Here is a 22,349-nt window from a genome sequence, read left to right on the forward strand (position 1 = left end):
AATGGGAAGCTGATTGCAACTTCCTAAAAAACGATTGTCTTTTCGTATCATATATAATGATGTCTAAGTATCATATATACTAATACTATACACTAATACTATATATATAATGGAAAAACAATTCACAATATAATTAAATTCCTGTATGCATTTATAAGAAGACATACAATCATTTTTATAATCTTTTCGTAGACCATATTTTATTGACTATAAGTTAGAATATTACTAACAACATTAACATACATATTTTTTCGCTGTTTTTTTTTAAATGTAAAAATTAATTCCCAATAATTGATATTAGATTTTAAGAATATTTTATATTCTTAATAAGTTTTCTAAAATAACACTACATCAAACACATAAAGCGATTTAGCATAAATATGTGATATTATTATATTCATAAAGCCTAGGTATTGCTATTTTTATTAATTATGCCATTTTTGTCATTAGCAAACCCTAATTCTCGATTAGCTATCTAATATTAATATTAGTATTACTATATTAATATATAATACTAATATTAATATAGTCATTACATAATATATAATACTAATATACTAATATATAGTATTACTAATAGTATATAACATATAATATTAAACTAATACTATACTAATATATTATATGGTATAATGTTATTATATATGACATTATCCTAATACTATTAGATATATACTAATACTACACACTAATACTATATATATAATGGAAAAACAATTCACAGTATAAGTAAATTCATGTATGCATTTATAACAAGATATACAATCATTCTTATATTCTTTTCGTAGACCATATTTTATTGGGTATAAGTTAGAATATTACTAATAACATTAACATATATTAGTATTGCATATGGCCGGTTATACCGCCTGTCTTACATGCTTTCATATATATGGTTGGTTATACCGCCTGTTTTATTACCATGAATTTACGTCTTTGGTATTAGAGCCATATGCGATTATTTTGTTATATCGCATATTATTGTTACAGGTTTTACTGGCCAACTGGCCAACTAAAAGGCTAGTGAGATCATTACCTTTCAAATGCCAGCTCTCTTTCTCAAGATTACTCACCCTGGCATCCACCTCTCATAATCCTAAAAATGAACATTTTTCTCCAACATATTCACAAGTGATTGGAGATGATGCCCAAATATACACCTTGAGTAAAAAAGAATTTAAAATTAACAATCTCAAACAAGATTATATGAAAAAAGAAAATAGTCACAAATGGTTAGTATTTTTCTCAACTTTTCAAAAATAAAAAGAGATTATATTCAAGAGAAATATTATGAATATCTAGAAAAAAAATACATATATATAACTATTATATTAATAAATACTAACTACTGAATAACATCCTAAATTCACGTTCGAATGTACATTATTTACATTCGAATGTTAAAAAAATACATAAAGTTTCCCGCTTGATTTCCTCAAATCTGTGATGATCTTTCCATATTCGAACATTTCAATTTAACGTGCGAATGTGAATCAAGATATATGAGAGGAAATCAATTTTCATTCGAACGTTACATTATAATACGTTCGAACATGAGAAGAAAAAAATCTCTCGCTCGATTTCCTCACCTCTGTGATGATCGGAAACGGTCGAACGTTAAAATTTTTCGTTCGAACATTAATCGATGAAATTTACTGGGAAATCTATAAACATTCGAACGTTAAATTTTCGTACGTTCGAACATGAAAATAAAAGCGCGGAAAATTTCCCGCTTGATTTCGAGCTCTGTCATAGGAAGATACATTCGAACGTGTATATTTAACGTCCGAACGTTATCTACCAAAACTTAGCAGAAATTTTTTAACGGTCGAACGTCATCTGAAAATTGGACAGGATATTTTAACGTTCGAACGTACAACTTAAACGGTCGAACGTTACATCTAATGATTTAGTTTTTGCATGAATACAGGCATAGGAGGAAGCAGACTCATTACTGCTGCTTCTCCTGTGCGCACAAATAACCAAGAGAGAGACGATGAGAGAGGGTCGTGGGTTAGAGAGAGGGAGAGAGAGAATTAGAGTGAGAGAGGGTTAATATTTTGTAGCTCCATTGATTTTGGTAAGGAAAAACTCTTTTTCTTTTGTCATTTTTTGAATTTTATGATATTTGTCTTGTGTTTTTTTTATATATATGTCTCTAACAAGTTAGTATTGTATTTTTTTAAATGATTGATTGCTTTGGCAAGTTTAAAGCTTTTGATTTGTAAGAGGATATTGTGAGTGCTAGGTATATTTCTAAACTTTAGCAATATGTTTATACATTTTGTTGTGATTTTATGGGATGTGTATAATGTTAGTCTTTTGAAGGACTTTGATGGATTGGATATGGGTAGAGTATTTTGAGTTGAGTAGTGAATTTTGATTGTATATATACATAGTGAATATGTATCAATTGGGTATTTATGAATTAGAAGGAATTAAATTCTTTATATTGATGAATTAGAAGGAAATCTTTGTGATATGGATTGTGTAATATGATGAATTAATATGGAAATTGGGTGGGATATTTTATTGTGTTTATTCTTACTCTTAAAATATTGTGATTATTGCTTGTGAGTTTTGTGAATATTTTGTGAGTTTATGATGTTCATTGATGAATTAATATGTTTAGAAATATTGTGATTATTGTTTGTGAATTTTTATTGAATATGTTTATATGGTTAGAAATATATTGTGTTTATTTGTGGATTTATGTGAATTTTTTGATATAATATTTTTTGGTGTTTTTTGAATTTGTTCTTTAACAAGAAAATTATAAGTTTAGGAACTTAATTTAAGTTAAGATTAAAAACATTTAATTTACATTTAATATGAGAATTAATATTTAATATTTAATAAGTATATATAATATATTCATAATAATTTAGTTAGAATATGATTATTATGCAAATTATAAGTATAATATATAACTTAATTTAAAAAAAAAAGAAAAAAAAAGTATATAAGTAAAATATACATATAATAACTATAATTAATAATTACTTATTAAATATTCTTACCATTGTGAGGTTTCAAACCATTATATTATTAAATATATATATTTAAATAAAAAAAGTAAAATACTCTTCAAGAAAAAAGTCTTGAACCTACCAGATAAGTAAAGAGTTGGAATAAATAAATATACTTATTTAAAATAAACTAGAGAGTAAATAAATAAGGATCAAATAAATGCTTATTTAGAAATTATATACTTATTGTCTATATAAATAAATAACTCACTCAATTAAGTATAACAATTAAAATTATAATTTAGGAATGATAATAATTAAAATTATATAATAACCTTTAATTATATAATAACAATTATAATAACAATTATATAATAACAATTAAAATTACATATGTATCAATTAACAATGTCCTAAAATATATAATTACAATTAAAATTATAATTTAGGAATAATAATAGTAAATGATCTTGACTAAATTTTAGTCTAATTGCTTGATTGTCGCAGTCTCTCCGACCTTAAAAGTTGTCAAGGCCAAAGAGTTTGTGACAGTTAAGTAATTAGACTAAAATTTAGATATTTATTCAATATCATTCTCGCTCGTTATCTACTCATGATAGGAAACTTGTGAACATATTCTTCAATATCTTTAGTTTAACAATATAACACTTCTATTTGTTTGACATTGTTAATTCAAACAACATGGGGATATTGTTTGTAGTATTTTTTTATAGATATTGTGTGACATTGCATAAATAACCTTAGACCCGTTTGAGAATTAGTGTACATTTATGTGTCTACTAATTCTTGAATTGTCCAGTATAGACAGTTTGGGATTATATTATCTATATTGCACATTTTTGTTACTCCTACTCTCCATGTTTAAAATGAAGTTTCGGTGTCTTCCTCTACTGTTCTTCGGGTATACTATTTGTTATATCGCAATCCCTCTATGTGAACATGTATACTGAGAACTACAAGGAGATGCTGCCGAAATTTCTACTAACGTGGAAAATAGTAAAGTAACGAGATTTGTGCAATATGGATAATATAATCTCGAATGAGATAAGACCAACTACCATATCAAAAAAGCAATAAGAATTGGAGCATGATATGCATGTGAATTTTCTATGTACGTGTTATTAATAGATAGATGTTTTTAGAAATGGACAAAAGTTGGATGCGTATGGGCGATAGACTTGGAAAGGATTACGTACCCTACGCGCGTAGAGTAAGAACCTTCATTGATTTTGCATGGACCTCTGCTGATAGTCGTGGTTACATTAAGTGTCCATGTCGAGGGTGTAAAAATTTGTGTGCGATAGGGTTGGATGAAGTTGAAAGTCATATATTTGTAAACGGTATGGATCTGGGGTATACCCAATGGGTACTGCATGATGAGCTGTATGAATAGTCAACGAATGTATTGGTCGATCATCCAAATTATTTGAAGCACATGGATGTTGATTATGAGCAGGATGAGATCGAGGAGATGTTGGGTGACATTGGAGCTAGGATGTTTATGGATGAGGTTGACAACAATGCCTCAAGTGGCTGAGGAACTGATTGTGAAAATTTCGCTGCAATGTGGGAAGAAGCACAGCGCGAGCTTTATCCAGGCTGTACAAAACATTCCAAAATGTCATTTATTTTGCGGTTGCTTCACATTAAGTTATTGTGTGGGATGTGGACAAAAGTAATAAATATGGTATTAGACTTATTTAACGAGGTGCATCCCGAAGGGTCTGCATTGCTGAAAAACATTTACGAAGTGAAAAAGTTGAATAAAGGATTAGGATTTGAGTACAAGTCCATACATGCATGCAAAAATGATTGTGTTTTGTTTTAGAAGAAGAACGAGCAGAAACAAGCATGTCCTGTATGTGGAGAGTCGAGGTGGAAGTGTAAGAAAGACGTGCCGGTTAAAGTATTGCAGTATTTTCCCTAGAGACCTAGGTTGCAAAGACTATATATGTGTAAAAAAAACAGATCACGATATGAGGTGGCACAAGGAGAAAAGAGTTAAGGATGACGCATATATGAGGCACCCAGCTGACTCACTTGCGTGGCAATCTTTCGATAATCAATACTCAGAGTTTGGGATAGAAGTTCGGAACGTGCTCTTGGGACTCACAATCGATGGACTCAACCCTTTTGGGAATATGAGTACAAGTTATAGCACTTAGTCCGTAGTGTTGATTCCATACAATCTTCCACCATGGAAGTGCATGAAGGCGCCCAACTTTTTATTAACTTTACTTATCCCCGGCCCGAGATCACTTGGGAATGACATTGACGTATTCATGTAGCCATTGATTGAAGAGCTGAAAGAGTTATGGGAAACAGGCATCAGAACTTATGATGCATCCACGTCGACATCTTTTCATATGCATACTACGGTAATGTGGACGATAAATGACGGCTGGAATACGAAAGGGAAGTTAGAGTGTCCGATGTGTAATAAAAAAACTGCTAGTGAGCAGTTAAAATATTCTTTGAAGTTGTGTTTCATGGGTCATCGAGGTTATCTACCAGCAAATCGTGCATGGAGAAGAAAATGTGCTAAATTTGATGGGAGATTAAATGATAGAATTGCACCAAATGAGTTGTCTGAGGAATAGATAGTTGAACAATTGGTACATGTTAGAACGAACAATTTTGGCAAAGGTCGAGGAAAGAACAAGAGAAAACGAGAAGTAGCAGAATTGAATTGGACAAAGCGTAATATGTTTTTGACTTGTCGTATTGGTCATCTTGCATGTTGCGACATAGTTTGAATGTAATGCACATAGAGAAGAATATATGTAATAATATACTGGGTGCAATGATGAGCATTAACAAAAAGACGAAGGACAAGATCAAGATGAGGAAAGATCTTGAGAGAATGTGAATTAAACATAATCTACATTTGTGGGTGGAAGGCAATAGAGTGGTCATGCCACATGCATGTTTTATGATGACAAGGAAGGAGAGGATGGACTTCTGCAAATGGTTGCAAGGTGTGAAGTTGTCAGATGGTTATGTTTCAAATATTGGTAGATGTGTGAGCCCTAATGACTGGAAAATCAATGGATTGAAAAGTCATGATTGTCACGTATTTTTACAAAAGTTATTACCTGTGGGAGTTCGGGGGAAGCTAACATCTAATGTACATGTCACCATATCCGAACTCTGTATGTTTTTTAAGGATTTGTGCACTCGGGTAGTAAATCGAGATATGTTGCAGAAACTGGAAGAAGACATTGCTACTATACTATGTAAATTCGAGCAAATCTTTCCACCATCATTTTTTGATGTCATGGTCTATTTAGCAATACATTTACCTCGAGAGGTACTGTTGGGTGGACCTGTGCAATTTCGTTGGATGTATCCAGTTGAAAGATATTTGGGTCGACTGAACCGCACTGTTGGGAATAAAGCCAGAGCTGAGGGTTCAATAGCAAAGGCCTATATACACGATGAATGGTTAACATTTTGCTCTCTATATTTTCGTAGTGTTGAGACACAATTTAATCGTCAAGAGTGAAATGCTGATCTTCCTGCTCCGCCACCTCGTGAGCTATCAGTGTTTTTCCAGAATGTACGACCATTGGGTGCACAAATGAGTTACGATTTAATTGATGCAGAGTTGGGTAAAGTTCGATGGTATGTGCTAAATAATTGCCAGGAGATTGATGACTATCTCAGGTATGTCGTTGCATGCTTCGAATAATTCTAGTTTCTTGAAGTTTAACTATATAACTGTTGTGCTCAAAATATACTTCTTTTGCACTTATATACGGTGAGCACATGGACAAACTTAGGACGGAAGGCGTAGAGAATATAGAGGCAAGACACGAGGAATAATTTTCTGGATGGTTTGAACAACGTGTATGAACTAAAATTATATATATGTTACATTTTGAAACTTTTAACTCTGGGTAACTTTTAATAAATATATACTATTTCAATTGCTAGATTTTGGAACAACGTGCTTGTGATTTCGAATCAATTTCTCCTGAATTGTATGCATTGGCCCGTGGTCCCTCAAATAGAGCACTTTGATGCACTGCATGCATGGTTCGAGGTTATAAATTCCATACTCTGGACCGCGAACGTAATAAAAATACTCAAAACTCTGGTATGTTGGTCGAGGAGAGTCATAGAACAGATGATATTGACTATTATGGTGTCATACGTGATATTATCGAATTGAAATATATGGGTGGGTCAATAACATGTCTTTAAATGTGATTAGTAGGGTCTAGGCGGTGGTCGAATTTCGATACATAGAGATAATCACTTTACGAGTGTCAATACTGCATCTAAATGGTACGAAGATGATCCATTCGTATTGGCTTGTCAAGCTACCCAAGTCTATTACTTGATTGATCCAATAAAAAGCGTCGATGAAGATAGTGAAGAGATAACTTGGTGAGTCGTACAAAGATTTTTCTCTCGAAATATATATGAAGCAGGAGCAAGTGCAGATTACGAGAATAGTAGAGATGAAGATGACACTTCGATTGTATAGGCATACCAGGAATATGGAGAGAGTATTAACTTGTTTGTTGACCTCGGTGCACTCGAGTTGCTCCCCTTGTATAGAGATGACGTCCTACCCGTCCATATTAAATGATCATTCAATTCAAGTAAGTAAGGAGGAAGAAGAAGAAGAAGAGTCAGAAGAAGAAGATGAATCAGAATTCGGGGAGGAGGTGGATAAGGAGGACGAAGAAGAGGTTGATAATGATGATGAAGATGTTATTGAGGGAGATTTTGAAACAAGCATGGAAAATACATCCGAAGATGAAGAATAAAAGTACTAAATATTTTTTTCATATAGGTGGCTACAAAATATTATATTTTTCATAATTTCTTCTAATTAATTTTCTTTGATATAATTAATCATTTTCAAGGATGCCGCTAAAACGACAATGAAGAAATGTGCCTCCGCCAAGTCCAAGTCCTGAACCCATTGAGGACTCCCCACTCGAGGAATCTGCTCCTGAGATCAAGTTAACATGGAAGAGAACAACAACCAATCGACACCTACAAGTAAAGAAATATTGTTGTTGATAATTAATTATATAATTAATACTTTTGTCTCAATAACTATATAACTATAATTATATTTTTATCGTATAGTTAATGCATCTGCACGTCGCGGTCGTGGTTGTACACGTGGCATCTCTCTTGAGAAAAATAGAAGGTACGAAAAATTCAAGATCATCATTCCTGATAATTCCACTGGAGGAGTGAATGATAGTACAGCAGCGCTTTCCTCCTATATTGGCACAGTAGTTCGAGCTTATGCTCCATTTTATGTGCGCTTATGGCGAGATGATCCGAAAGAGATTAAGGAGTACATTCGAAGTCGTGTGCTGGTGAGTTTACTTTGAGAGTACATTTTTTTCACCTACATTAGTATATCATATTTTTTACCTAATTCACTTATTAGGATAAATTCGACCTCGACTTTGGCCGTAGCGAGAATTTGATAACTGTGAATGAGTTGATGGCTACACTATTCCGCATCACAAGGGACTATATCATGACCACTTCAAGAAGTTTGAGACATTCGAAGAGGCTGCATAGTCCCCTTTCCAGCAGATAAAGTTAGATGATTGGAGAAAGTGTTGTGATCATTTCGCATCCCCGGATTATCAGGTATTTTACATTTATATCTTTTAATTATTTACATTCATATTCGTTTTGAACATTGGTCCGTTGATGTTCGACCTGAAATTCGAACGTTTATTGCAATTGATGTTCGGACGCATAAACGTTCGAACGTAAATATGATGCGTTCGAACTAGAATCAACGAACGTTAACTTCTGTCATTTGAATGCCATTCGGTCGGGTTGCCGTTCGAACGTTTAATTGGATGTCCGAACGTTACTTTCTGTAAAAGATCTCAACCTTCACAAAAAAAGGGGAACGTTTGAACATTACACCAAACTGAACACCTCCAATCGTCACTAAAAATATTTTTAGTGACGGTTCAACAGTAAATCATCATCAATTGCTTTCTATGACGCACATTAGGTGACGGTCATGGTGATGGTTTCAAGCCGTCACCAAATATCTTTAGTGACGTTTTGGTTATTTTTTGTGACGGTTATCTTTATCACAAAAGATAAATTGCGTTGTAGTGTCTCAACATCTAAATATTATTCAAATACAAATATTACTTTTCAATTTATCTCTCATAGTTTTTCATCTAATCATTACAGCTTTTCAAAATAATGATTAATATAAAAAACAATTAACTTTTTTAATTTTCAAAATAAAATTATATTATAACAATATTTAATTTTTATAATATTTTTATTTAATTTTTTATCATTAATTTTTTAAAATTTAATAAAAATTTTAATTCAAACTATTTTACTATTATTTATAAATTATCTTTCTATTATTTATAAATTTCATTTCATTTTATCTCACTATCTAAAGATGAAAGAACGCTTGATCTCTCTGGTATTCAATTCAACACAAGACGTCAAAGAAGTAAATTAAACGTCATGGTGGCCCGCTAGAAGTGAGTCCATTTAATGGGACACAGTACAGAAGACTTGCATGACAATGGGCAACTTGACACATTTTTATCAGTAAATTTCATTATATTATAAATAAAAATATAAGTTGTGAGGCAGTGATTAAGTCAGCTTTTGGAGTAACGATATATCCCGTTAAGAATATAATATAAATAATAAAATTTTTTTTTTTTATCAATTTAAATTTTTATTTATATGAAATTATTACTTATTCTAAAAATTTAAACTTATAAGAAGAGGTAGATTTTATTATTTGTATTATATTCTTAACACTCTCTCTTACGTGTAGCCAGTCTCTTTTTCAATGAATAGGCCCAATAAGTAGAATATTTAATTAAATGTATAGAATGTAGAATCAGGATTCGAACTCAAAATCTCTGCTTTAATACTATGTGAAATTACCATTTGTCCCAAAAAATTAAGCTGATGAGAAGAGGTAGATTTTATTATTTAAATTACATTCTTAACATATCCATAATACATTTACACAATATATATTTTTATAAGATATATTATAAAAATACCCCTCACTTAAAATATTATTATGTAGAGTAATTTGAAAAACATTGTGTATAAATTTCAAAGTTGTGGTCATGTCTATTCCATCCTACACGATAAGCTGCTTTAAACTCCTTCAAAATTTCTATGCTGAGTTGGAAAACATGATAGCAAAATTCTAGTGGGGTCAAAAGAAGGATGAGAATAAAATTCATTGGGTGAGTTAGGAGAAGATTATGAGTCAAAAACAGATGGAGGAATGGGGTTCAAAGACCTGCAAATCCTCAATAAGGCTTTAATAGCCGACCAAGGATGGAGGATTTTACAAGAGGAAACAACTTTGCTGCACAAAGTTTTTAAGGCAAAGTACTTCCCCAAGACCAGTTTTTGTGAGTCAAAATTAGGATCAGCTCCTTGCTATGCATGGAGAGGTATATAGGAGGCAAAAAACTATTTGATACAAGGATGCAGGTGGGGAGTGGGAAATGGAAAATCAATCAATATCTGGACAGATTTCTGGTTGCCTGATCATAGACTCATACCATATATATCAATTGAACCCAGAAATGATGAACCAGTGGCAAGCCTTATTGATGATACCATACATTAGTGGGATGTGGATAAAGTTAAAAGGGTATTACCACCAAGAGAAGCAGCAAAAGTCTTGAAGATTATAATTGGCCCAGGAAGTAGAGAAGGCAGAATTATATGGGCACATGAGAAGAGTGGGAATTATAGTGTCAAAAGAGCATATAGATTTTTTTATGCACTTGGGAAATCCAATCAAGTAGGAGAGAGTTCAAATGCAGAGGAACATAAAAACTTGTGGAAGAGGATATGGAAACTCCAGGTACCAAATCGAGTGAAAGTGTTTGCATGAGAGCCTGCAAAAATGGGATTCGAACTCGGCAGAATTTGAAGCATAGAAAGGTAATTATGGAGCACTACTGCCAGTGGTGTAATGAGGAAGTGGAAGATGTGAACTATGCTCTCTTTTACTACTCTTCCATAAGTGATTGTTGGTGAAAACAGCTTAGTTACTTAGTGACATCTGAGAATAAGGAAGATTTTGTGAATCTTGTAAGGAAAGTTATAATCATGGGTAGTGTTAAGAAAGAGGGAAAAAGTGTTTGAATAATTCTGTATATTGATTTTGTGTTCTGCTTTACAAAATATATAAGCGTACAATGAAACTAATAATGGAAATTTACATATAAGGAAACTATACTATTGTAACAATTGCCTAAAATAATAAATCCCTGATTTTGTGCAAACTAAATTATGGGAAGAGATGATTCTGTCAATACTCCCCCTCAAGTTGGCGCATGAAGATTCGTAATGCCCAACTTGGATGAGAAATGGTGGAAAAGATCTTGTCCTAAAGCTTTGGTGAAGATATCTGCAATTTGCTCATGTGAAGAAGTGTGAATGGCTTTAATGAGGCCGGAGCGAATTTTGTCGCGAATGATGTGGCAATCGATCTCAATATGCTTGGTACATTCATGAAACACTGGATTGTGAGCAATGTGAAGTGCAGACTGATTATCACAGTAGAGATGGAAAGGCTCGGGATGAGGAATGCCAAGATCAATGAGGAGTTGCTTTAGCCAGGTGAGTTCACAGGTTGTGACAGCCATAGCACGGTATTCAGCTTCGGCGGAAGAACGAGCAACAGTAGTCTATTTTTTTGTGCGCCACGAGATTGGACTGGTACCGAGCTGGATGAAATAGCCTGTGGTGGAGCGACGGGTGGTTGGGCAACTGGCCCAATCAGAATCAGTATAAGCTGTAACCTGAGTGGTACTGGAAGAGGAGAAAAAAATGCCTTGACCGGGGCTCCCTTTGATGTAGCGGAGAACACGCGTAGCAGCAGTCATATGGGGAATACGAGGAGCATGCATAAACTGACTAAGAATGTTGACGGCATAAACAATGTCAGGTCGAGTGATGGTCAAGTAAATGAGACGACCAACTAGACGACGATAAATGCTAGGATCAGGAAGTAGAGGTCCATCTTCATTGGAAAGCTTCAAATGTTGTTCCATTGGAAAAGAGGCGGTCCGGGCACCAAGTTGGCCACTGTCAAAAAGAATATCAAGAGCATATTTTCGCTGATTCAGAAAAATGCCTGCAGAAGAACGAGCAACTTCAAGACCAAGAAAGAATTTTAGAGAGCCAAGATCCTTGGTTTTGAAGTGAGTGAAGAGATGATTCTTGAAAAACTCAATTTGGGGAAGATCATTGCCAGCAACTAAGATATCGTCAACATAAACAAGAACAATAGTGATGCTGGTGTGAGTAATAAGAGTGAATAAGGAATGATCAGCCTGAGATTGACGAAAACCTGCATCAAGAAGCACAGTAGTTAGTTTAAAAAACCAATTGCGGGAGGCTTGCTTGAGGCCATATAGAGATTTTCTGAGGCGACAAACACGGGTCTCCCCCTGAGTGCAATAGCCAGGGGGTGGGATCATGTAGACTTCTTCATCAAGATCACCGTGCAAGAAGGCGTTGTTGACATCAAGCTGATGAATGATCCAATTTTTGTTAGCAGCAATGGCCAATAAGCAGCGGACAGTGGTCATCTTGGCTACCGGAGCAAAGGTTTCATGGTAGTCAAGTCCTTCAACTTGAGTGTAGCCCTTGGCAACCAGTCGGGCTTTGTATCTCTCAATGGATCCATCAGCTTTGAGTTTGGTTTTAAAAACCCATTTACAGCCAATGGGTTTCTTACCAGGTGGAAGATGGTCAAGAGTCCAAGTGGAGTTAGCTTCTAGAGCCTGAAGCTCGGTAGACATTGCCTCGCGCCAATGAGAATGTTTGAGAGTATCAGAGTAGCATGAGGGTTCAACACAAGAGGTGAGAGCATTTAAATAAGTAATATGTGAGGGGGAAAAGCGAGAGTAAGAAAGAAAAGCAGACAGAGGATGAACAGTACCTGAAGTCGTTGTAGCAGGTGAAGACGCCGTGGGCTCTGTGTGTAAAGTGGGACATATGTAATCATGGAGATAGGAAGGCCGGGTAGTATGGCGGCGAGGACGAGAGACAGGTGGAGGTGGGGGTGATGAGGGTGGAGTTTGAGGAGGTGAAGATGAAGAGGCTGGAGTTTGAGGAGGATTTAGAGGTGTTTGAGAAGTAGATAAAGTGAGTTCAGGAATTGGAAGAGGAATGATTTGAGATGAAGAAGAAGAGGAGTCTGAAATATTCTGAAAAGGGAATTGTTGTTCATGAAAGGTGACGTCACGAGAGTAGAAAATGGACCGTGTATCAAGATTGTAGAGTTTGTAGGCTTTGTGAGTGCTAGGGTAGCCGAGGAAAACACATTTAGTAGCACGAGGAGAAAATTTATCACGGTGAGTACGAAGAGTTTGAGCATAACAGAGGCACCCAAATACACGAAGGTGATCGTAGTTGGGTATTTTGTTGAAGAGAACCTCAAAAGGTGATTTATTTTGAAGAGTACGGCTGGGAGTGCGATTGATGAGGTAGGCGGCAGTAAGAACACAATCACCCCAAAAAGGGAGGGGTAAGTGTGCTTGAAAACGTAGACTGCGAGCAACATTAAGAAGGTGCCGGTGTTTACGTTCCGCAACACCATTTTGTTGAGGAGTTTCAACACAAGTACGTTCGTGAATAATGCCGTGGTCAAGAAGATAAGTTTGAAATTGATGAGAGAGAAATTCTTGTCCATTATCAGTTCTAATAATTTTAACATTGGTGTTAAACTAATTTTTGACAAGAGCAAAAAAATGCGTTAAATGAGTGTAGGCTTCAGATTTAAAATGCATTAAATATATCCAAGTGGTGCGAGAAAAATCATCCACTATTGTGAGAAAATAATGTGCTCCAGATAAGGAAGAAGTATGATATCCACCCCAAATATCACAAAAAATACGATTAAAAGCAAAAACACTTTTATTAGCAAAAATTGGAAAGGGTAATCTTGTATGTTTAGAACGAGCACAAACATCACAATTAGAAAGAATACAAGGAGAATCTAAAATTTTAGGAATAATAAAACTGGAGGGATGACCTAGACGTTGATGCCATAGGGTCTTATTAGCAGTAGATTGAGCAGCAAAAATCACAGGTGGGTCGGGACGGTACACGTAAAGCCCATTGCAGAGTTCACCCGCTCCAATCAGCTTCATCGACTGTGGGTCCTGAAATAAGCAATTATTAGAAGAGAAAGTAATAATGCAAGAATTGTGAAGGGCAATTTGGGAAACAGATAATAGATTGAAGGTTAAGAGGGGAACAAAATAAACTTGAGTGAGAATGAGAGAAGGGGAGAGAACACATGTGCCGAGACCCTCGGCAGGCACATCTTGACCCGTGGGAAGCCGAATCGAATGGGGGGTTGCAAGGGGTTGGAGATCGGCGAAAGCTTCCTTGTGGTGGCAGATATGGTGGCTCGCGCCACTGTCTACCACCCAATGGAGGCGCCGATTGAGAGGAAAATCAAGATGAGGGGAGAAGAGGTTACCAATGAAGTTCACAGATGACTCAATCGGAGAAGAAGATGGCGCGAGCAAGCCGAGAAGCTTCTGGTAGAGCTCCGGTGACAAACCAGGAACCGGGCTTGAAGCCGATGAAACGGCAGTGGTCTGATTGACGCTAGACGGAGGCTGTCCGAGAATGGAGGGCTGGGTCTTGGGTCGCGGGTTTCGTCCAGGAGGGTAACCGACGAGAGTCCAACAACGATCTCGGGTATGACCATCTTTGCCGCAAGCCGTGCACTTGAAAGGGTTTTTTGGGCGTCCACTAGATCGAACAGCCATGGCCATGATTTCCGATTGAGGGGGTCTAACGTTGAGCAACCTTTGTTGCTCTTCTTGAAACAAAATAGAGAAGACTTTGCTGATCGGTGGAAGTGGATCCATGGCTAAGATTTGAGTGCGAAGAGAGGCGAAGGAATCGTTGAGACCGAGGAGGAACTGGAACACCTGTTCATCATCGGCTTGCTGCTGTAAAGCTGTGAGGTCAGTGCTTTGTTTGAGATGACCAAGTTCATCCCAAATTTGTTTGATTTGGTTATAGTAATCATGAATGGAATTTGTGGTTTGATGTAGGGAAGATAGAGTCCATTTGAGTTGGTAGATTCTGGCATTATTGCCATGACAAAACCGAGAGGAAAGGTCCAGCCAAACATCACGTGGGTTGGTGTGATATTCAAGAGAATTCGCAAGAGAGGGGCTGATGGAGTTGAGGATCCAGGTAAGAACCATATCCTTTGTTTGGTTCCATCGGGTGTACTCGGGTGTATTAGGTTCAGGAGCTTTGAGAGTGCCATCAACAAAATAGAGTTTGTTTTTGTCATTGAGGGCTCGGGTCATGGCTTTTTGCCATTTGGGATAGTTGTCGCCGGTTAGGAGTCCATTGACAAGGGTTAAGCTGGGTGAATCTGAGGGATGAAGAAGATAAGGGGAAGGGAGGGAAGGGAGAGACTGGTTGGAGGATTCATCCATGGTGATGCCAAGAAAACGTAACCTAGCCTGATACCATGTTAAGAAAGAGGGAAAAAGTGTTTGAATAATTCTGTATATTGATTTTGTGTTCTGCTTTACAAAATATATAAGCGTACAATGAAACTAATAATGGAAATTTACATATAAGGAAACTATACTATTGTAACAATTGCCTAAAATAATAAATCCCTGATTTTGTGCAAACTAAATTATGGGAAGAGATGATTCTGTCAATAGGTAGTAATGGGGATTTGGAGAAGTCCTTTCTTATGTCTTGGGGATTGTGGTATTGAAAAAACCAGAAAATGCATGAGGAGAATATTCTAAAGCCTGGGCATGTCTTAGATTATTCTTTGTCATTACATCAAGAACATAATGAACCACAGGGTGCTCCAAAGCAAATGAAGAACTCAAGATGTTGTTGGCTACCTCCTCCTTCGAGGGTGTTGAAATTGAATGAAGTTGAAATTCCATGATCAATGCAGAGCAGGTGTGTGGATTATTCTTAGAGAGGACAAGGGTGGGGTCATATTGTCCGCTAACAAAAAAGAAAATGAGATTAAGGACCCTATGGAAATTGAACTAATAGTTATCCTGAGGGGTTTACAATTATGCATTCCTTTGGGGCTACATGTACGAGTTTAAAGCAATTCTCTATTAATGGTTAATGAAATACGTGCTAATGGAGAATCCATGTCCCTGCTAGGCAACCTGGTCTATGAAGTAAAGAAACTGATGAAGCTGATCCCCAGATGCACCATCCAACATACCAGACGAATGGGAAATGAAGCAGCTCACTGAATGGTAAAACATGCTTGGAGTCTAGAAGACTTGATAGTTTGGTGGAACTCTTATCTTGATTGTATTTCACAAATTATTAATTTGGTTGATATTATGAATATGTAAGCTTGTTTGATCTGAATAAAAATATCTCTTGATATATATAAAAGGAAAAGAATACAAATTAATAATCCAATTTACTTTTATCAGAATTTAGATTTTGTTTTCGATTTCAAACTCTACACTTTACCTTTAATTTAATTAAATATTTAAAAAATGTGCCTACGTATTAAGAGGTACGTACACATCAAGATAATACTAAAACATAAATCGAATAATTATATTTACCTATTCTTATCATATTTTATTTCTGAATAATTGGAGTGATGGCCATTCTAGGCTTATATGAACATTCACTATTAGAAAAAAAATTAAAATAATTTTAATATAAACGGTAAATAATTTGGTACCACAAATAAAGTCAGCAATATTTAAGAACCTTCTATGTCAATATGGTGGTGGTGGTTGTAGAAATGGTATTAATTAGAAGAGCTAGATCTATAAAAGAATTTTATAAAAATAAATCATACTTATCAAAAAATAATAATAATAAATCATAACTAGCGTCGCTTATCTTAATGTAATATATAAAAAATTTATAATATGATATACTACTACACATTGTCAATTTGTTCATGAATTTAATTCTGATAAAAAAAATTGGAAGGGAGCAAACTTAGTCGGGATAGGCTAGTTCTTAATTAGAACCTGTTTGGATATAGAGATGGTTTCATCTCATTGTTACAATTTTTTCAAATTTCTATACAAAATATAATAAACAATTCAACTTTTTCAAATCTCAAAATAATAATAATATTAAAAATTAATATTATAATATTATTTTATTCAACTTATCTAAAATCATCTCATCTCATCTTATCTCACTATTCAAATCAACCTCAATGTCGAAATGATGACAGCAACTTGAATATTAAATAGTAGGTTTGGGTAGGATGGGTTAGGTTTTAGGGTTAGTTTGCAGGGTCAGGAGAAGTTTTTTTTTTTTTTTTTTGGGGGGATCAAAATCTTCGCAACAAGTTTTTGAATACTGTGACTGGTCTAAAAATAAATAAAACAATCGCTGCAAAAGAATATTTTCAGCACTTTTGTATCAACGCAAATAAGCACTAATTGGTTGCAAATTAATTTACAAGTCTTTTGCAGTGACAATATGGCTTTTACGACAAAATGTTTCGCCGTGTATTGTGGCGATTTTCCTATTTGATGGAAAGAAAATGCCACTATAGTAAAAAAGTGAATAGTGAATTCTCCTTTGGCATTTCCCAACTTCATGCTGGAATTCAACAATGAAATGGAAATTGCCTCAAATAAGTACTATTTGAGGCGATTTTTTTTTTCGGCGATCTTAAAATTGCTGGAAATGGCCTATTTTCTTGTAGTGAATCACTATTATGGATATCATCTACTAGCTAGTATGTTGAGACTTGTAATAAATAAATGATACTTCAACATTCAATTATTGTCGTTCAATTGGCTACCCAACATTACTCCTGGGACGGTATGTCTACTTCAACGAACGCTAAGTGTTTAACACTCGTGCCACAACCGCCTCATTCGAGTTACGTTCATGAACAAATCAACAGGCGGGAAAGATCAGGGACTGCCCAACCCCTAGGTGCCAAACAGATGGGCAGGTCACTTGAATGCCAGACATTCGCGCTCCAAGCCGAGCTCCACACTCGTACCTTACGTGGTCGAGCCAATCTCCCACATATCTCCTGCTAAAGACGAGTTTCGTGCTCGTACCTAATGCAGTCGAGCTAACCTCTTACTTAGCTCTCTAAGCTAAGCTACGCGCTCGCACTCTACTCGGTTGAGCCTATCCTTGGCCAAAGACGAGATATGTGCTCGCACCTAACGCTTTCGAGCTAACCTCTTGCTTATCTCGCTAAGTCGAGCTCAACACTCATACTTTACGCAGTCGAGCCTATTTCCCGCCTATCCTCGCACTCTACGCAATTGAGCCTATCTCGTGCACATTTCCAGCCAAAGACGAGATGTGTGCTCGTGCCTAACGCGGTCGAGCCAGCCTCCCACTTTTCTCTACAAGACAAACTTTGCGCTCACACCTAACGTGGTCGAACTGATCTCCCACCTAGCCTCGGCTCGGAAATCTTCATCGCTTTAACGTAAGTGAAACGAATAACTAGGGACCTGCTCTCGAAGTTTATTTCTCTTCAAGACTTCTGTGGATTATTTCGTTTGCATATTTTATCTTTAAAGATTCTCAAGGTTTTGTTTTGGAGCAAATTGCACTTAAGAATCGAGGACAAATGGAGGAGATAAAATTTACCAGGCCCAAAGTGGTTTTCTACGCCCAACCCAAGGTTAAGGGTCTCATCAGAAGGGAAGAAAAAGATAACGAATGAGGGGACAAAAGGCTAAGGAATGACAGGGTGTCAGGAGGAAACGGGAGATGTGACATAAATGAGTGGCTATGTGACATAAAGGAACAAGCGGCAGAAGATAAAAGGGAGAGAACCAAACGATTTCGAGGGCTTCTTCTTCTGGACTTCTTCCAGACTGTGACTTTGACCTTTCCTTCAGCTTCTTCAACCTAGGAACCAGAGCACCAATGACAAGCTCACCTTCAGAAATAGATCTCTGATCTCCATTGTACAACTAGGATGGGCGAACATGAGAGCTTGTAAAACAATCATATTATAGTGAAACCTCCCTCCAAATGACCCTTGGACGTAAGTATTGTACGGAACCACGTAAATTTGTGTCTACGTCTTTTTTTACTTTTTTTGTATTTATTTATTGTTCATTAACATGGATGCAAGCACTGATACCGTACATCTACACCGGACCACTGTCGGGGGCTCCATACCACACCGATCGAGCCGTGGATTGCCATAACGTGTTGAAAATGACTATTTCTCTCATTTCGACTTGTACTATTTTTAGGCATTAACACATCTTTTGACCTTTAGAAACTTTTTTAGGTCACCTTTTTTAGCTAAAAAATTCTAAATAACTCAACTCAAAAGCTCTTAAACTGATTGACAGAATTATTACTTTTACAAGTCTTTAGGACAAATCTTTCCAGATTTCAGAAACAATATTCATATATAGCAGTAATACTATGTCGTTACATGATGATCAAAGCATGTAGGAGAGGATAGTCATCTATTGGTTTGCTTAGTGTTCCATTATGTAAGCAGACTTGCTTTTCGTACAAATTCTCGTTGACATTGACTGTCTCCCTGAATGAAATACAAGCGCAGCTCCTGAATTTTATCCATGACTAATAAAAAAGGTTTGAAGGACCATCACAAATATTAGAACTGGTAAAGAAAGAGAAGAGAAGCGATAGAGAATTTTACAAGAAATTTGACATCTTGACCAATTGTGGAAAGTTTTTTTCTAATATCATGATAAAACATGAGCACCAATGAAGATTATCTCGAGAACTAAAAGAGAAGATAAAGAACATGGCACAAAGTATGGAGGAAAAAAAAGCAAAGAAGAAAAATAGAATTTCATTTCAATTATCCTTTTTTTTTTCCTAATAAGAGCAGCGGGGCTGGCATACATGGCTTAATTAGATAGGGCAACGGTTGCTACAAGAATTTGAGTTTCCTACATGTGGAAGTTTATTGCCGAATTAGGTCTCGTTTGGATACAGTAACAGTTTTATCTCATATCTTCTTATCATTACAATTTTTTCAAGTTTTCACACAAAATATAATAAACAATTCAACTTTTTCAAATTTTAAAATAATAATAATATTAAAAAATAGTATTCTATCAATATTTTATTCAACTTTTAAATTTCATCTAAAACCATTTCATCTCTTATCACTATCCAAACGGAGAAGTGAAGTAATGTGTGCAAATGGCTTAATTATTGCTTGATAACAAAAGCTTTACACAAGTGTTCAATTTGAATTGGTATGTTTTCTTTTAAGTTAGTTAGTTTCGTATAAAGAGTATATGATTTATAACAAGTTGTTTCATTTTATAAGATTAAATTAGTAGAGCTGATTGCAACCATTTCTGCAAGTCGTGCAGGTCTGCGACTAGTTAATACCAGAAACATCAAATTCTATTTTGAGCATGGACCATCCTTCATGTATATACTTGATAATTACTCTAGAGTAAAATGTATTAATCAAGGAAAGTAGAATTAACATATTTACGACTAAATTAAAATGAAAAGGAAAAAAGAAAAAAAAAAAGCATTCCTTTATCCCTAGAAGTTCAATAACTTGGAAGCTTACAAATTGTCCACTTATGTTAGTCTTGGACTTGGGTTGGGCATTGCAAGATTTTGGGCTCCACTGGATTTATTTGGATCTATCGCTTATGTCCAAAACGGGTAGAACACCTTCAAAGATGCCGGGCTCTGAAGTTGTCACACCAGAAAGATGCATTCAAGTCAAGTCTAACTTATAGTTTGAATATATTAATTATATACCTAAAATTATGTAGTTATTATCTTTGGCCGATTGAGATTGATTTTTTTATTTGGTTTTTTTTTTTTTATCTCCTAAGCATATGTAAGTGAGAGGATGATAACAAAGATATAGCGTTATCAATCAATAATTGAATTTATTATTCTTGAAAAAAGAGTTGATCTAATGGTTGGTAGACAATACTGCATCAATACAACCCAATAAAAATGAGATGAAAAGTGTCGAATATATCATATCTTGTATAATTATTTAGATTTCTGAATACATTATAAGAAAAATCTAGAAGGACTAGAGTGATTTTAAAAACAAAAAATCTACTCAACTTCCTACTATTCATACAACCTCCACACTCCACATTATTTTTAATTTTTATTATTTTTTTCTTTTATTAAATATTTATTATATAAATAATGAATAAAAAATTTAAAATAATTTAAAAAGAATAAACTCAAAAAAAATTTAAAAAAAAAATTAAAAATTTTAAAAAGTATAGAGTGTGGAGTGTGGTGGAGGTTGTGTAGTAAAACTCTTTTAAAAAAATGTATTCAGGACAAGAAAATGTCATAGTAGATACTATTGAAATGCCCTACTATTTTCGGAATGGGTCCATTTGGTAAATTTGTTTGTAAAGAAATTGACATTTTGGAATAGAAAAATTATTCTTAATAGTCACTATTCACTACCCCACATCATATGAAAAATACATCCACATCCAATGAAAAAGAAAACTATAGGCATTGAATGCGGAAGTGAATAGTAACTGATGCATAGCATTCTTCTTTGAAATAAAGTTATGACAAATAGAGATTGTTACCCAAATATTTTCTCCAATTTGAATGAGATAAATTCAGTATGTGGCCCACATGATTGTATTTAATGTTGAAATTAATATTACTTATGAGTACTAATATTCAGTGCCATGAGTTACATATTGTTTATTATGGAGTAATGCTACATAAATCTCAAAACTTTGAAAATTTTATCTAAAAATGCAAAAGCCTAATCATTGCATAAAAAAAAATAAACAAGAACCAAAACCTGAATTAAAATAACCTCAATTTGCAATGATTTGACTACTCAATTAAGATATTATAATACTATCAACATAGAATCTATTAATCTACCTCTTTTTGAACGATTGAAACTGTTTCAGTAAAAAAGTTTTAAAAATCTCAACCCGGTCTAAGGTTGTTCGTTATGAAGAAGCAGGGCTTATAGTTAATTCAAAATTTTTGTACTCAGAGCTGTTCAAAGTAGATAAAATAATTTTTTTTTATATATTTCATTGTAAATAAATTGTAATATAGTTGTTCTTATTAGGGGTGTAAATTCAAACCGGAAAACCGGACCGGACCGGACCGAACTGGACCGGTTTTACCGGTTTTGAACCGGTCCGGTCCGGAACCGGTTTTTAAAACGTAAAAACCGGCCGGTTCCGGTCCGGTTCCGGTTCCGGAATTTTTTGGACCGGACCGGACCGGTTGATTAAAAAAAATAAAAAATAATATTTTTATATATAAGTTTTATACAAAATATTTTATATATATTAAATATTAATATATATAAGTTTTATATATAATGTATAATTATAA

The 22,349-nt window shown here is 34.9% G+C and overlaps 1 protein-coding gene across 1 annotated transcript; it reads right to left on the reverse strand.

Moving 5' to 3' along the window:
• Positions 1–13,824: 13,824 nt before the first annotated feature.
• Positions 13,825–15,475, reverse strand: LOC108980735. Its single transcript, XM_018951736.2, has 2 exons — positions 14,494–15,475; positions 13,825–14,170 (listed from the first exon to the last, which is right to left on the reverse strand). Exons 1-2 carry the CDS (start codon positions 15,473–15,475, stop codon positions 14,136–14,138), a joined length of 1,017 nt encoding a protein of 338 aa, XP_018807281.2. The 3' UTR covers positions 13,825–14,135.
• Positions 15,476–22,349: the final 6,874 nt, after the last annotated feature.

This window comes from Juglans regia, chromosome 8, assembly GCF_001411555.2.
Source record: "Juglans regia cultivar Chandler chromosome 8, Walnut 2.0, whole genome shotgun sequence".
Classification (NCBI taxonomy): domain Eukaryota; kingdom Viridiplantae; phylum Streptophyta; class Magnoliopsida; order Fagales; family Juglandaceae; genus Juglans; species Juglans regia.